The 15,536-nt window shown below is 48.6% G+C and overlaps 1 protein-coding gene across 1 annotated transcript in view; it reads right to left on the bottom strand.

The window, feature by feature from the left end:
• Positions 1-4,567: 4,567 nt before the first annotated feature.
• LOC107106839 (ceramide synthase 4-like) overlaps positions 4,568-15,536 on the bottom strand; it is a 44,506-nt gene continuing 33,537 nt past the window's right edge. The window contains exons 9-10 of the mRNA XM_015407054.1: positions 14,939-15,095; positions 4,568-5,275 (exon numbers count right to left, since the gene is read on the bottom strand). Coding sequence (XP_015262540.1) covers positions 5,126-5,275; positions 14,939-15,095 — 307 coding nt within the window. The 3' untranslated portion in view covers positions 4,568-5,125. The remainder of the gene's footprint in view (positions 5,276-14,938; positions 15,096-15,536) is intronic.

Here is a 15,536-nt window from a genome sequence, read left to right as displayed (position 1 = left end):
TTATACACTTTATAACAGCTACAACTCTTTTCAGTACTTCAAAATAGTACTGTATGTTCTTTCTCATCTCTTCATGATTCTCCAGAGTTCTGAGCACATTCATCCAGTCAGAAAACCCACCTGTTGTGATGTTTGGCATTTAGAAAGGAGTGTGCAAGCAAAAGAGCCTTTGCTCTTTGAGTAAACTAACCAAGGTCTCATCACAGTCTCACCATTTTTCAATCTTTTTTCAGTGTAATTGTTTGAGAAATGTCTGTTTTGCTCCTTGTAAACCTTGCTGGATTTGGTATATACATCATCTGGTTTTTTTTATTTTGAAAAAAACTGATGTTTTGCCTTAAGCAATTCTGTATAATATTATGGGCCAGTTTGCGAGGTCACTGTATTCTTTGAAATCACTGAATTTGCTTCTTTCCTGTTTCTGCTCTGTCTTTTTGTTCCATGGTACTTTCATGTTGATCACTGATTGTCATCTGTATCAAAAGTGTCAACAGAAGGTTGATGCTTGCTACAAAGAGCTCCTACGGTTTGTGCACCATCACTGGCTTCACTGGTGCTTGCTTGGCTTGTTTCAGCTGTAGGTGTTGACAAAGTTTGATTTGACAATTGTAAAATAGTTTGATAATTTTTGACATTTAGAAATTTCATCAGATCGTTTCTCATTGAGTTTGCATTTTTGGTATTCACTTAAGTACTTTCTTGAACTCATCGCTATTCCTCTTGGGGTCTTGATCTCTACAATTACAGCCATAAAATTGTTATTGTTATTAGTTTTACTGCAACTACATGTATTTATGAATAACACACTTAAACACAAACATAAAAGAGGCAATGCAACAGATGCAATTTAACATTACAATAAACTATATAAACAGAAGCATGGAGGTTTTCATAGAAGTCCTTGTTCATCGCAGTCCAGTTGCTATTACTTCATAGCAAGGCTTTTTAGGATATTATTGGCTACAAATATCTTCAGCATCATAAGAACATGAGACGCCAATGTTGGATCAGGCCAAAGGCCCATCCAGTCCAACACTCTGTGTCACACAGTGGCCAGAAATACCAGTGCCATCAGGAGGTCCACCAGTGGGGCCAGGACATTAGAAGCCCTCCCACTGTTGACCCCCCCCCAAGCACCAAGAAGACAGAGCATCACTTGCCACAGAGCCCCTATCTATACCTTGTGGCTAATAGCCACTGATGGACCTCTGCTCCATATGCTTATCTAATTCCCTTTTGAAGCCGTCCATGCTTGTAGCCGCCACCGCCTCCTGGGGCAGTGAATTCCATGTGTTCATCACTCTTTGGGTGAAGAAGTACTTCCTTTTATCCGTTGTAACCCGACCGCTCTGCAGTTTCATGGAGTGCCCACGAGTTCTTGTATTGTGAGAAAGGGAGAAAAGTACCTCTTTCTCTACCTGCTCTTTCCCATGCATTATCTTATAAACCTCGATCATGTCACCCCTCAGTCGTCTTTTCTCCAAGCTAAAGAGCCCTAAGCGCTTTAACCTTTCCTCATAGGGAAAGTGTTCCAACCCTTTTATCATTCGAGTTGCCCTTTTCTGCACTTTTTCCAAAGCTATAATATCCTTTTTAAGGTGTGGTGACCAGAACTGCACACAGTATTCCAAATGAGGTCGCACCATTGATTTATATAGCGGCATTATGATATTGGCTGATCTGTTTACAATACCCTTCCTAATAATCCCCAGCATAGCATTGGCCTTCTTTATTGCAGTCACACACTGTCTCGACATTTTCAGTGAGTTATCCACTACAACTCCAAGATCTCTCTCTTGCTCAGTCTCTGCCAGTTCAGACCCCATCAATGTGTATTTATATTTAGGATTTTTGGCTCCAATGTGCATCACCTTGCACTTGGCCACATTGAACCCCATTTGCCATGTTGACGCCCACTCGCCCATCCTTGACAGATCCCCTTGGAGTGCCTCACAATCCTCACTGGTTTTCACCACCCCGAACAACTTTGTATCATCCGCAAATTTAGCCACTTCACTGCTTACTCCCATCTCCAAATCATTAATGAACAAGTTAAAAAGCAGTGGACCAAGTACTGATCCCTGCGGTACCCCACTGCTTACCACCCTCCACTGAGAAAATTGCCCACCTACACTCACTCTCTGTTTTCTATGAACTAGCCAGTTTTTGATCCATAAAAGGACTTGTCCTTCTATCCCATGATTTTTGAGCTTACTTAGGAGCCTTTGATGAGGAACTTTATCAAAAGCTTTCTGGAAGTCAAGGTAAATAATATCTATTGGATCCCCCTCATTAGCATATGCCACACCCCCTGACATCAGGGGCCCGGCGGTGGACCTGCAAGGCCGGCGGGAGTGCAAGAAAGCCCCGCGTAGGCCCTCCCTGGCCCCAGGCAGGCAGGGGTGGGGAGAGGCAGGGAGGAAGCAACTTACCCTCCCTCTTCTCCTGCCTCCTCCTGGCTGAATGAGGGCCGGAAGCAGGGGGCGGGGCTTCGTCATGTGCCCCGCCCCCCGGTACCTCACCCGGGGGAACTGCATTCCCCCGTGTTCCCCCCCGAAATGACCTCTGACTTCAACCCACTGGCTTATGATTCTGTCACTAAAATAGCCTTATGATTCATAGTGTACAATCTGGTCATCTGAATTTTCTCGGAGTTCTTTAACAAATGAAAGTAAAGATAACAGATAAAGATAACCTTCAAATACATCAATAACAGGAGTTTGGAGTTTCTTACTTGTTTTGTTGAAACGCTGAAGAACTTATTTTAATAAACACTTTAAAAAAAACGCCATTAATTTTTGTTGAAAAATTCACTCATTAAAAAAAAAAAAATGCTTCAGGGGCCTCCTGGGATTGGGGGCCCTGAAGCTTAGGCTTCCTTAGTTTCACAGTAGATCCGTCTCTGAGTACACACAGGGCAGCAGCAGCTCTTCCAGCATTCTGACCTCAGCAACCAGTTCTTCTATGTCACCCCCTGAGTAGACGAAGTGGGGTAGCTCTGTTGTAGGGTGTTGCTCTCAGGCAGTTCAATGAGGAGTTCCGCTGCTGGCCAACTGCCTAGGGCATGCAGTTATGGCTGCGGTCACACATGCGAAATAATCCACTTTCACTCCATTTTCAATCCACTTTCCAACAGGATTTTGCCAGTTCACACAGTGAAAATCCAGTCAGAAAGTGCACTAAAAGTAGATTGGAAGTGGATTATTTAGCATGTGTGATCGCAGCCTATGTATCTGGAGAAGTGTGATTGCACACGAAAGCTTATGCCCAGATTTAAACTTTGTTGGTCTTAAAGGTGCCAGTGGACTAAAACTTTGTTCTGCTGCTTCAGACCAACATGGCTACCCCACCTGAACCATAAAAGGTAAAGGTAAAGGTTCCCTTGCTCGAAAGCCAGTCAAATCCGACTCTAGGGTTGCGGTGCTCATCTCCGTTTCAAAGCCGAAGAGCCAGCGCTGTCCAAAGACGTTTCCGTGGTCATGTGGCCGGCATGACTAAACACCAAGGTGCACAGAACGCTGTTACCTTCCCACTGAAGTGGTACCTATTTATCTACTTGCAATTTCTTGCTTTCGAACTGCTAGGTTGGTAGGAGCTGGAACTAGAGACGGGAGCTCACTCCGTCATGTGGCACACTGGGGTCTCGAACTGCTGAACTACCGACCTTCCACAGCCTGCAGTTCAGCGTCTTAACCACTTGAGCCACCGCAGCTCCTTTTCACCTGAACCATAGTCGCAGCAAAAGTCTGTAGTTCTATGGTGTAAACCTTCACTTCTCGGCCTTTCGGCTAAGATCAAGTGCGGTGTAGTTATAAACCTGCTGGAGGCACGTACTGCTTGAAAACAGAGATTCCCACAACTCCTGGCTAATATTTATTTTCTTTCTCAATACATTTTGCTCAAGCAAATCATTACATTCCTGTCAGTTTACCTCACGATTCCTCAGTTTTCAGCCCAGGCCTGGGCGGGCTTCTACCAGGCCCGAATTCTGTACCCACAATTCCCCTTTTAATTTACCACTGGGAACCCTAGTGCAGTGCAGTTGGTGGCACCACACACAGAGTACGGCCTAAATTTTGCTATCCACAGACACAAGTTTATTCCTGGTGGTTGTGGGTGGGGAAGGGGAAGGAGGCAAAAATTACCCTCTGTGTAGATGTAAGAGGCAGGAAGGGCCACTTCATTCCTTTCACCCTCTCCACAGCAGCCTCTGGGCCACATAGCCCATACAGAAATAGTGCTGTGAGGAAAGGAAGGGGGGGGGAGTGGGCAGCTGTCAGGCCCTTCCACTGATGGATTGTGGGATCCTACCCTCTATGAAGTTGCACATGCATCTGCTGTTGGGTGGGTCTGTTGACAGGAAATGAAGCTGTGACTCTCTTTCCTCAGGAAAAGACGGTGAAGGGGAGACAAGAAAATGGAAATATGTGATTTGTCTTCTGAAACAAGTTTATTGATTAGAAGCGCTTGAGGCGTCCCAGAAACATGGAGTCATGTGACACAGGAAGCAAGACAAAGAATACAGCCATTTCCCCACCCTCCTAAGGACAAGAGAATAAACTTCAGGCTCACCCTAAGCCTGTGGCTGGATCTGAACTCACCACCACCACCACCACCACCACACCAGCAAGGCACTGGATCTCTGGCCTCCCATGTGGATTTCTGACTTGTGCGCTGTAGGAGACTCTGCCGCTTCTCGGAGCTTCACCATCTCCCGGCTCTGGCGGTTTCGATCGGGGATCAGCTGCCCGTTTTCCAGTTCCCCACGCCATCGGAGAGAAAGCTAGTTATTTACAAGGTGGGTTATAAGCGAAGAGCAGCGCATCAGACCCACTGACCCGCCATTCGGACCGGCCAAAGAAAACAAACGAGACTGACTTCATCCCGAATCCCTTTTTTCTCCTCTGGCCATTGCAAGCTCATGAAATAAAACCTGGGATAAAAATCGTGCACAGTTCCGGAGGAAGCAGAGATCTGGCTATTGCGCTAAGGTTATGTCCTCCCAGTCCTACGAGGAACAAGGGCAAGCTGAGAAGGGCACGGAGCACAATTGATCAGGGCTGGTCAGTTACTGGAGCTGGCTATCTGATTTTGGGATGGCCGTTAGTGGGATGGCTGCTGCCATTCAGTTGCAAGGGGGTGTCTTGCTGATATAGCCACCACCGCTGTTCAGGCTGAACAGGACCGACCCATTTTTCATGGCTTCCTTCTCCTCTGCCATCTCTTCTTCGCTCTTCTCGCTGTCTTCTGAGTCACTCCTCACGTCTTTGTCCAACTGCAAGAGAACCAGACGACTCATTACCAATCTAGGTTATTGTTAAGTCGCTTGCTTAACAAAGCAGTCGGAGAGTGATTGTTTCTAACAATATGTTGGATCCCCAAGCATCGAGAATAAATCCACGTTTTAAGAAAAGCAAAATTTATTTCAAAGCGTTGAAGACATACTCAAACACGTTCTTTGTTAGAACTGGGGATACACAGTTAGGTCAAGCATAATAAAGGAAATTCAAACAGATACAGATCCAATGAATAGCATTCCCGCTGGCGGGCTGATAAAACGGTTGCGCGCCCAGTCCATGGGAACCAGGCAGAACATCAGACAAAACACAGGTGCAGTACTCATGAGAAAAGCAATAGGCAAGCATTACAGCATCTTCTCCCCCACACAACCTCCAGCAGTTATCTTTTGCATTCCAACGCAGGAGCAGGATGATAGAAACCAAGCCGGGTGCAACAGGGAAAGGATATGTACACAGAGGTCACAGAAAACAGAATGGCAGCTTGCTGACATACTGCCCCCCTTAAAATACACTTACAACACACCTCCCGGGTCGGGCGGGAGATCTCCCGGGCAGGGCGGGAGACCTCCCGGTTTGTCCGGGAACCTCTTGTGGAAACTACGGATCAGGTAAGGGGCCCGAATATCCCCTTCTTCCACCCATTCGCGGTGCTGGGGACCGAAATCAACCCATTCGATAAGGTACCAGAGTTTACCACGTTTCAATTTACAATCAAGGATATCAGCGATCTCAAAATGTTCATCCCCTTCCAAAATGACAGGTGGAGGAGGAGTAACTGCTGGTCTCCAGGGAGACGGGCCAGGATCCTTCTTCAACAGGCTCATGTGAAAAACAGAATGCAGAGCACGTAAATTCTTAGGCAAAACAACATCAACCGCCACATCATTTATGACTTTACGCACTTTGAATGGACCAATGAACTTCCACCCCAATTTCCTGCTAGGCCGCAGCATCTTAATGTTCTTGGTCGAGACATACACAAGATCCCCAGGTTTCAGATCAAACCCCACCACCCTACCCTTGTCTGCCTGGGTCTTGTAAGCAGCCTTGGCTGCGTCAAGTGTTTGGCATAGCAGAGGCCATGCTTTTTGCAAGGACATACACCATGTATCAGCATCCCCCACAGGACGTTGGCCCATCCCCTCCAGGAAAGGGAGGGGGGGCTGTCGTAACCAGAAACAGCTTTATAAGGAGACATGCCCGTGGAGCTATGGACAGTATTGTTATAACAATATTCAGCAAGAGGCAACAATTCACACCAATCATTCTGTTGATAATTAGTAAAACAACGAAGATATTGCTCCAGGGTCTGATTAACTCGTTCTGTTTGTCCGTCAGTCTCAGGATGATACGCGCTGCTGAGCCCTTGTTCCACCCCTAAAATGGAAAGAAGTTCCCTCCAAAACTTAGAAACAAATTGGGTCCCCCTGTCAGAAATTAATTTAGCAGGTAATTGATGAATTTTCACCACGTGAGACATAAACGATTTCGCCAACCTCTGAGCTGTAGGCAAGGAAGGAAAAGGCACAAAATGAGCTTGCTTAGAAAATAAATCAACAACCACCCAAATAACAGTGTTCCCTTTGCTCGCAGGGAGGTCAGTAATAAAGTCCATGGACACCACTTCCCACGGTCTCGATGGGGTAGGGAGTGGCTGCAGAAGACCAGGAGGCTTGCCCACTCTGGGTTTAGTCAAGGCACAGGTTTGGCAGGACCGAACAAAAGTCAAGAGGTCTTTGCGCATCTGTGGCCACCAGAACTGTCTGCGGATGAGTTGCAGAGATTTAACAAAACTCCAATGCCCTGCCAGTTTCGAACCGTGAGCAGACTCCATCACCTCCCTCCTCATTGAAATAGGCACATACAGTTTGTCTCCAGAATAAATCAGACCTTCAGGGCTACGGACACAATCTGGCAACGCTTTCAGGGAGGCATCATCATCAGCAGTAAAAGCAGACATATATTTCTGGACCCAGCCCCCCCCCCCCCAGGGAAAAGGGAAGGCGAAGTTTCATCAGAGCGCGGAATCGAGCGCGCTTGCGCACGGGTGACCACAGCCCCCCCCAGGTGGGAGGGGGAAAAAACAGAGTCCATGATGATTTCACGCTGACTGTCATGTTGTGGGAGGCGTGAGAGCGCGTCAGCCAGGGAATTAGCCGTCCCAGGGAAATGACGAAGAGTGAATCGAAACTTAGCAAAGAAGTCCGCCCAACGAAGTTGTTTAGCGTTGAGAGAACGGGGGGATTTCAGCATTTCCAGATTTTTATGGTCAGTCCAGACTTCAAATGGCAGTTGCGCCCCCTCCAACCACTGCCTCCAAGTGGAGAGAGCCAGCCGGATCGCTGATGCCTCCTTCTCCCAAATCCCCCAGTTTCGTTCAGCGTCAGAAAACTTTTTAGACACAAATGCGAGGGGGTGTAAACGACCATCTTCCCCTTCTTGCAAAATAGCGGCCCCCATTGCCACATCCGAGGCATCAGTTTGGACAATGAATTTTTTAGTTTCATCAGGGCGCGCCAGCACTGGCTCAGAGGTGAACATCAGTTTAAGTTTCTCAAAAGCCTCTGCGCAAGCAGGGGACCATTTAAGCGGGGCGCCTGGTTTCGTAGCATCAAAACCCTTCCCCTTGGTCTTTAGCAAATCAGTCAGAGGAAGGGCAATTTGAGCGAAATTCTGGATGAAATTTCTATAAAAATTGGCGAATCCGAGGAACATTTGCAATTGTTTGCGGGTCCTGGGGGGTTCCCAGTCAAGTACAGCCTGTATTTTAGCAGGGTCCATTTCCACCTTCCCCCCAGAGATGCGATAACCCAAAAAGTCAATGCATGTCTTGTGGAATTCACATTTTGACAGCTTTGCAAACAGGTGGTGTTCATAAAGTCGCTTAAGGACCTGGCGCACCAATTTAATATGCGACGGGAGGTCCTGAGAGTACAGCAACACGTCATCAAGGTAAAGGACCACTCCTTTGAACAAGAACTCATGTAGGACCTCATTGATTAGGTTCATGAAGACCCCCGGAGCCCCTTGAAGCCCGAAGGGCATAACGAGGTACTCAAACTGCCCCAAAGGGGTATTAAATGCAGTCTTACTTTCATCCCCCTCCCGAATGCGCACACGGAAATATGCATCTCGGAGGTCAAGTTTCGAGAAGATTTTGCCCTTGGTGGCCTCAGCTACCAAGTCCTTGATTAGCGGGAGGGGGTAGGCATTGGACAAAGAAACAGCGTTCAGACCCCTATAATCAGTGCACAATCTAAGCCCCCCGTCTTTCTTCTTTCGGAAAAGTACAGGCGCGGCGAAAGGGGAGGAAGCCGGGCGAATGAAACCCCGGGCTAGATTTTTATCAATAAAGTTCCGCAGTTCAACTTTCTCAGCCGGCCCCATCGCATAGATTTTACCTTTAGGTAATTTACAGTCAGGCAAAAGTTCAATAGCACAGTCAGTAGAGCGATGGGGGGGCAATTCGTTAGCTTCATCTTCGCCAAACACTTTCGCCAAGTCTCTATACTCTCGAGGCAAAGAAGCTAACTCTTCCGGCTGCAAAGCGCCGCAGGGGAACTGTGCGGTCGGCTGGTCCCCCCACGAGTCCAACCAGCAGTGATCTACACATTTAGCCGACACAAATTTGACAACCCCTTCTTCCCACAAGATGTAAGGGTCATGGGTAAACAACCAGGGACTCCCCAGTACTAAGTCAAACTGCGATTTAGGGGTAACAATGAAGGATCTGGATTCCCAATGATCGCCAGCCCCCAACCGCAAAGCCATAGTCTCGTGTGTACAAGGTTCCATGGGTGCCCCATCCATTTGGGTAAAAATGATGGGAGACTTCAAGGGGACTATCCCCGCTTCCAGTGCCAATAACACTCTAGGGCTGATGAGATCCCTCCCACACCCAGAATCAATCAACGCTCTCACCCTAACGTGGGTCCCCAGGAGCGGATTCATTAACGAGACAGTCACGAAAAACAGGGAAGGGGTTTCTCTCACCACCTTGGGCGCAGAGCTAGAATGGCCGTGTCGTTTTGCGCCTCTCACAACAGGCCGTTGTCGTTTTCCGCCGTTTCAGCCACCACCTCCTCTTCTGACTCGGCAGCAGACGGTTCGATTCCCTCCAGGCCTTGGGCCGCCTGCAGAGCTTTGGAGAAACGCGGTTTAGCCATCCCCTTCTTCCCCGTCAGCGGTGTCTTCGGGCTTGGAGTAGGCGGCTTGTCTTTTACCTGACGGCTGCCACAATCCACAGCGAAATGCCCCTTCTCCCCGCACTTGAGACAGAGCCCCATCTTCATACGTAGTTCTCGTGCCGATTCCGACAGGCGTTGAGTCTTGGGTCTGGAGGCACTGGCAGCGGCGGGTCTGTTGGTCGTAGCAGCCAAGTCGAGTTTGATGGTGGTGAGCCGATCCTCTGCATTTTCAGCTTCCTGGGTCCAGGCCATCAGGGAGACAGGATTGACAGTCTTCAGAACCGTTTCTCGGATGTCTGCGTTGAGTCCCAATCGATACATCTCAGCCAATATATGATCAGGGTAGTCTCGGAGCTTTGCTGCCTGCTTGTGGAATTCCAGTGTGTACTCGCGAACCGACTTCTTATTCTGGCGGTAGGTGCGGAGAAACGCTTTAGCTCTTTGGCTCGCGTTGACATCTTCAAACCTCGCCCGCAGCGCCCACATGAATGCTCGCAAATTCAAAAGTTCCGGACCGCGGTCATTGTGCAGTCCAACATACCATGTGGCGGCGTCTCCTTTTAGTCTTGCCGAGATGACATCAATAAGACCAGCTTCATTTCGGAACAGGTGTCGGCTCTCTTCTACGAATTTATGCACTCTCACCGTGAAGAAAGCGAGTTCATCTGGGTTGCCGTCAAAGGTAGCCTCCAGTAGATCTTTGGGTCTGGGCCATGGAGGCCGTACCAACGGTCCCAGCTGACCCGGAACTCCCCTGAGAGGGAGACCCGGACCAACCGGTGGCCCCGCTGGCATTGGCCTCATCGGTGGCGGCAGACCCGGCACCGGCGGACCCCCCGGCATCGGCTGTTGCACAGGCCCTTGCTGAGGCGGTCCCGCCGGCGGCTGGACAGGCACCTGCGGCGCGGGAACTCCCGGTACTTGCAGCGGAGGTCCCGTCGGCGGCTGAGCAGGCACCTGCGGTGCGGGAACTCCCGGTGCAGGGACAACTTGTTGCTGCGCGGCGTGTGCGTCAAGGAAATTAGCCATTCTAACGTCCATCATTCCCGGCAGAGCTTCCATTACATCCTGGAATGTCCTCAACAAGTCCCTCACCGAGTATTCCAGTTCTGCCAGTCGTTCGGTCCCATCAGCGGTTGAGCAGGCATCGGCGGCGCGGGAAATCCCGGTGCAGGAGCAACTTGTTGCTGCGCGGCGTGTGCGTCAAGGAAATTAGCCATTCTAACGTCCATCATTCCCGGCAGACCTTCCATCACATCCTGGAATGCCCGCATTAAGTCTCTCACCGAGTCTTCCAGTTCTGCTAGTCGTTCCCCGGTAGTTTCCTCCGGGATGGGGTCCCGAGGTCGATAGTCCGGGGGTGGGTCATAGTCCTCTTCCGTTTGGAAGGCTCCGGTGCCCTCCTCATCTTCTGCGTGGCCTCGCGGCCCCGATGGCTCGAACATCCACTCCTCGAGGTCTTGCTTGGAACTCCCCTTCTCCGAGGTAGTCCCCGGCTCCGGGAACAATCCCTTGTCAAACAGACTCTCACGTAATCCGCTCCCCCGACGGGAGTACACCTCTCGGGTGCCCTGAGTGTTGTACATAGTCCAGTCATCCTGCTGTTGAGTCTTCCGCGGACCCCAGTGCGAAGGGGTCGGAGGCGGCCAAGACAGATGTGCAGGCAGGCGGGGAATCGTTCCCCCCACGGCACCCTCCACCGAGGCTGCAGTCGTGAACACCAAAGAAGCGGAGGTATGTGGGACCGATCCTGAGTCCCCCTCCGTGTTAAGTAGGTTTCCCTCAGTTCCGCTCATGATCTTGCCAGATTCGGAACGATAGGAGCAAGAGAGTTCTAACAATATGTTGGATCCCCAAGCATCGAGAATAAATCCACGTTTTCAAGAAAAGCAAAATTTATTTCAAAGCGTTGAAGACATACTCAAACACGTTCTTTGTTAGAACTGGGGATACACAGTTAGGTCAAGCATAATAAAGGAACTTCAAACAGATACAGATCCAATGAATAGCATTCCCGCTGGCGGGCTAATGAAACGGTTGCGCGCCCAGTCCATGGGAACCAGGCAGAACATCAGACAAAACACAGGTGCAGTACTCATGAGAAAAGCAATAGGCAAGCATTACAGCCTCTTCTCCCCCACACAACCTCCAGCAGTTATCTTGTGCATTCCAACGCAGGAGCAGGATGATAGAAAACAAGCCGGGTGCAACAGGGAAAGGATATGTACACAGAGGTCACAGAAAACAGAATGGCAGCTTGCTGACAGTGATTCAGCAAGAACACAACTTTATTCTTCAACTCAAACACAACTCCAACACGGATCAACATCTGATAGCCAGAACAGCCTTTCCATTGCAGCTGTCCTGCTTTTAAACTCTCCCGGCTAATGTAGCCACACCCACTGTACAAATACCAACCAATAAGGTTCTTCACATAAGGACCAATCATGGACGTTCCCGCTCAGGGAGCTTGCTGTAAAGTGATTGGCTTGTTACTTCGTGGGCTAGCATATGATTGGATATCTTTGGATCCTAGCCCAGGACGAAGCTCAACATGACATTTCAATTAGATGTTTCACACATTGCATTCAAGGCAGCTTTGAATAGATTACAGTTATCCCTCCTTCTGTTTTGTCCAGACAGATGCATCACTGCTTAGTTCTCGTGGCCCTTTCTTACACGCCCAGGGAAATGCTGATCACCACTTTGGGTCAGGCAGCAATTTTTCTCCAGGCCAGTTTGTAGAACAGAGCTTGTTAGGGCTTGGACGCGAAATGGTTAGTACTTGGACAACCACCAAGGAAAGCTGGGGTTGCTATGTGGAAGAAGGTGATGGGCAAACCAAACCACCACTGCTCATCTCCTGCCTTGAAAACCTCACGGTCCTGGGGCCGCCATGAGTTGGTTCTGACTTGATAGCACAAAAGAAATTTTGCAGTGAATCAGGAGACAATGGTGGTTTAACAGAGCTGGATATTATCAGGTATTGCAGCCTGCACCTCTAGATCAGTGGCTCCTACCGGTTCCGGGAAGATGATATGAAAACTGTCTGGGAAACTGAACAGTGGGGAGATAAAGTTGCCACTGAGTAGCCAGATACGGAAAAACAAGACCGAACGTTTTGATCCAGGTGCCAATGGCATGCACTTGTCTTTAATGAAAGTATGGGATTTCTGTAACCAAAAATTAGGACTACAAACTTCATGGTGTATCCCATTGATTCACCATTTTGATTTTAAAAGGCTTTCCATGAATTAAGGACTTCATTAATGTATAATGTCTTTCCCCACATGTGCCCCAGAGAGCACTGAGGTCAGGAACACAGAATTGCCTGACTCTTCCTGGCCCGAGAGACATCAAGTTGGTGGCCATTAGAGCCAGGGCCTTTTCGGCGGGGGGCCCACGCTGGTGGAATGAGCTCCCGGATAACATCAGGGCCCTGCGAGACCTTCTACAGTTCCGCAGGGCCTGCAAAACGGAGCTCTTCCACCAGGCTTTCAATTAGGGGCCGCCGCTGATGAGTGGGCCACTGGCGAATGTGCCACTGACGAATGCGCCACCGGAGTACATCTTGGCCTGCATGAAACACCAACTGGTTATTGCCTTTGTTTGCATATTATACACCGCCATCTTTATCACTAGTACTGTTTATTTGCTTAGGCTTTGTTGTATATTTCATTGTATTTTAATGTATTTATTGTTTTAGTGTATTAATGTTGTTAGCCGCCTTGAGCCAGTTCTGTGGCAAGGCAGGATAAAAAAAGAAAGAAAGAAAGAAAGAAAGAAAGAAAGAAAGAAAGAAAGAAAGAAAGAAAGAAAGAAAGAAAGAAAGAAAGAAAGAAAGAAAGAAAGAAATTATATCTTAGATTGCTATCCTATGATCTATGGGTGGAATACAGGTGCTGTGGTTTCAGCATTTACAAATCAAGCATTTTGTTTTTGCATATAAAGCAAGCTGAGATAGGACTGTGTCAACAACAGCTTTGAAAGGATCTTAGATTAACCCAAAAACCCTGAGCACCAGAAAAAAACTGGTGGCTAATGTACACACAGTATTGGCAAACTCAGAAGGAAAAGTCTTGATTTACAGAGAGGAGGGAAGGAATTTGCAGTACCTAATCTGGAAGAGAGCTGGGTGAGTCTTTTAAAACAACCTTTGAAGATCTCCATTAATGTGGGTTTAAGACAGAATGCAGCAAAAGCTATGTACAGCTATGTATAACCCCTAATAGACTGGCAAATACATTTCCCACATCCTCTAAAAAACGCTGGTTAAGAGCGGAGGACTCTAATCTGGAGAACTGGGCTTGATTCCCCACTCCTCCTCCACATGAATCCTGCTGGGTGACCTTGTTCTCTCAGAATTCCCAGAATTCTCTCATCCCCACCTGCCTCACAAGGTGCCTTTTGTGGGGAGAGGAAGGGAAAGGTGATTGTCAGCCACTCTGAGGCCCTTTCTGCAGTCTCCTTTTAATCCATGTTCACTGCAGTGTTGAACAGCCACGCCTTTGCTCCATCTTTTTTCTCCATTTCTACATATGTCATGTCAAACTGGATTGAAACCTGTTTGCAAATTTCCGGTAGAGAAAAGTGGAGTACAAAAACCTTCTCCTTTTCTTGGCTTCTGGTACTGTAATGAAAAAGGGGATCCTTTTTATACTTGTGATGGCTCTGTCCAGGAATTTATTGGGAAAGTATCTTCATCATAATCAAAGAAATTCTACCTTTTACAATACTGCTTGCTACTGGATTGCTATGTGGATTATCTGTCAGCCGTCTGTGAAGATACTGGTGTTATTGGAATTTTTGTGTGTTAATTGTCCATTAGAAGACAAGGGCTGGTTTTGTACCCCGCCCTTCACTACCCAAAGGAGTCTCAGAGCGGCTTACAATCACTTTCCCTTCCTCTTCCCATAACAGACACCCTGACCGATTTCACACAAGAGCTGTGCCGCGGTCGCGCTTCCCTTTTGCCCCGCTTCTATTGGTCAATTTCCCACTCAAAGCCATGCGGCTGCATTTTGACCCGCGGCTTCACCCGATTTCCCCCGCGGTTTCATGATCCTCAAAAAACAGGGGCTGGGAACTGCGGGTAAAATTGGGCGAAGTCGTGGGTCAAAATGCAGCCGCGCGGCTTCGAGTGGGAAATTGACCAATAGAAGCGGGGCAAAGGGAGGCGTGACTGCGGCGCAGCTCTTGTGTGAAATCGGTCCCTGTGTGGTAGGTGGTAGGTGGGGCTGAGAGAGCTCTGAGAGAACTGTGACTGGCCAAAGGTCATTCTGTGGAATGGGGAGAGATAATAACAAATGCTTCTGAGCATACAGAGAAGAAATTCCCATACTGAGGGTCCACAAACATCCCTTACATATTGGGTGGGTTCAAGGTCCCATGATCTTTGGGGGGTAGGACTTTGATGAGCACCCTCCTCCCATGACCGCCCTCTGCACCTACCGTGCCACAGACGAAGAATCTGCCCAACATGCGGACAATAAGGTAAGACCAGAATATGTGCAGCAGCTGCAGGATCATCAGGGAACCATTCATTAAGTAGTAGCCCAAAAAGGGCTTGTATATTTCCATGGAGTAGTAGTATGTGTTGTAGAGCACCCTGCGGGGAAAGAAGGAGGGGAATCATGAGAGGACGAAGCTCGCTAGGGTCTCTGCCTTCAGACCGTCAGCTCTTTGGGGGAGGACCTGCATTTGCTGTCTAATTACTAGTGTGCCAAAGGTCTGTGGTGGTGCCCCATGTGGGGGACCTCCCCAGCCTTCTCCTCCGCCGCTGAATTCCTCCCAATTTCAATCTCCAAACTGTGGCACCAACATATTAGGAACCTCGGTTGTTCCCGTTTTTAAAATTTCATACAGGTACTGTCCATGCACTGTTTGCCACTAGCTCTGATTTCTTCAGTTGACTTAAGAGGACATAAGAGAAACCAATGTTCGATCAGGCCAGTGGACCATCCAGTCCAATACCCTGTCACACAGTGGCCAAAAATACCAGGTGCCATCAGGAGGTCCCCCCTTCTCCACTTCTCCCCGCCTCTGCCTG

The sequence above is a fragment of the Gekko japonicus genome, unplaced genomic scaffold, assembly GCF_001447785.1.
Source record: "Gekko japonicus isolate JY-2015 unplaced genomic scaffold, Gekko_japonicus_V1.1 scaffold2133, whole genome shotgun sequence".
Taxonomy (NCBI): domain Eukaryota; kingdom Metazoa; phylum Chordata; class Lepidosauria; order Squamata; family Gekkonidae; genus Gekko; species Gekko japonicus.
The sequence above is the reverse complement of the archived record's forward strand: the minus strand, read 5'-3'. Positions and strand labels throughout refer to the sequence as shown.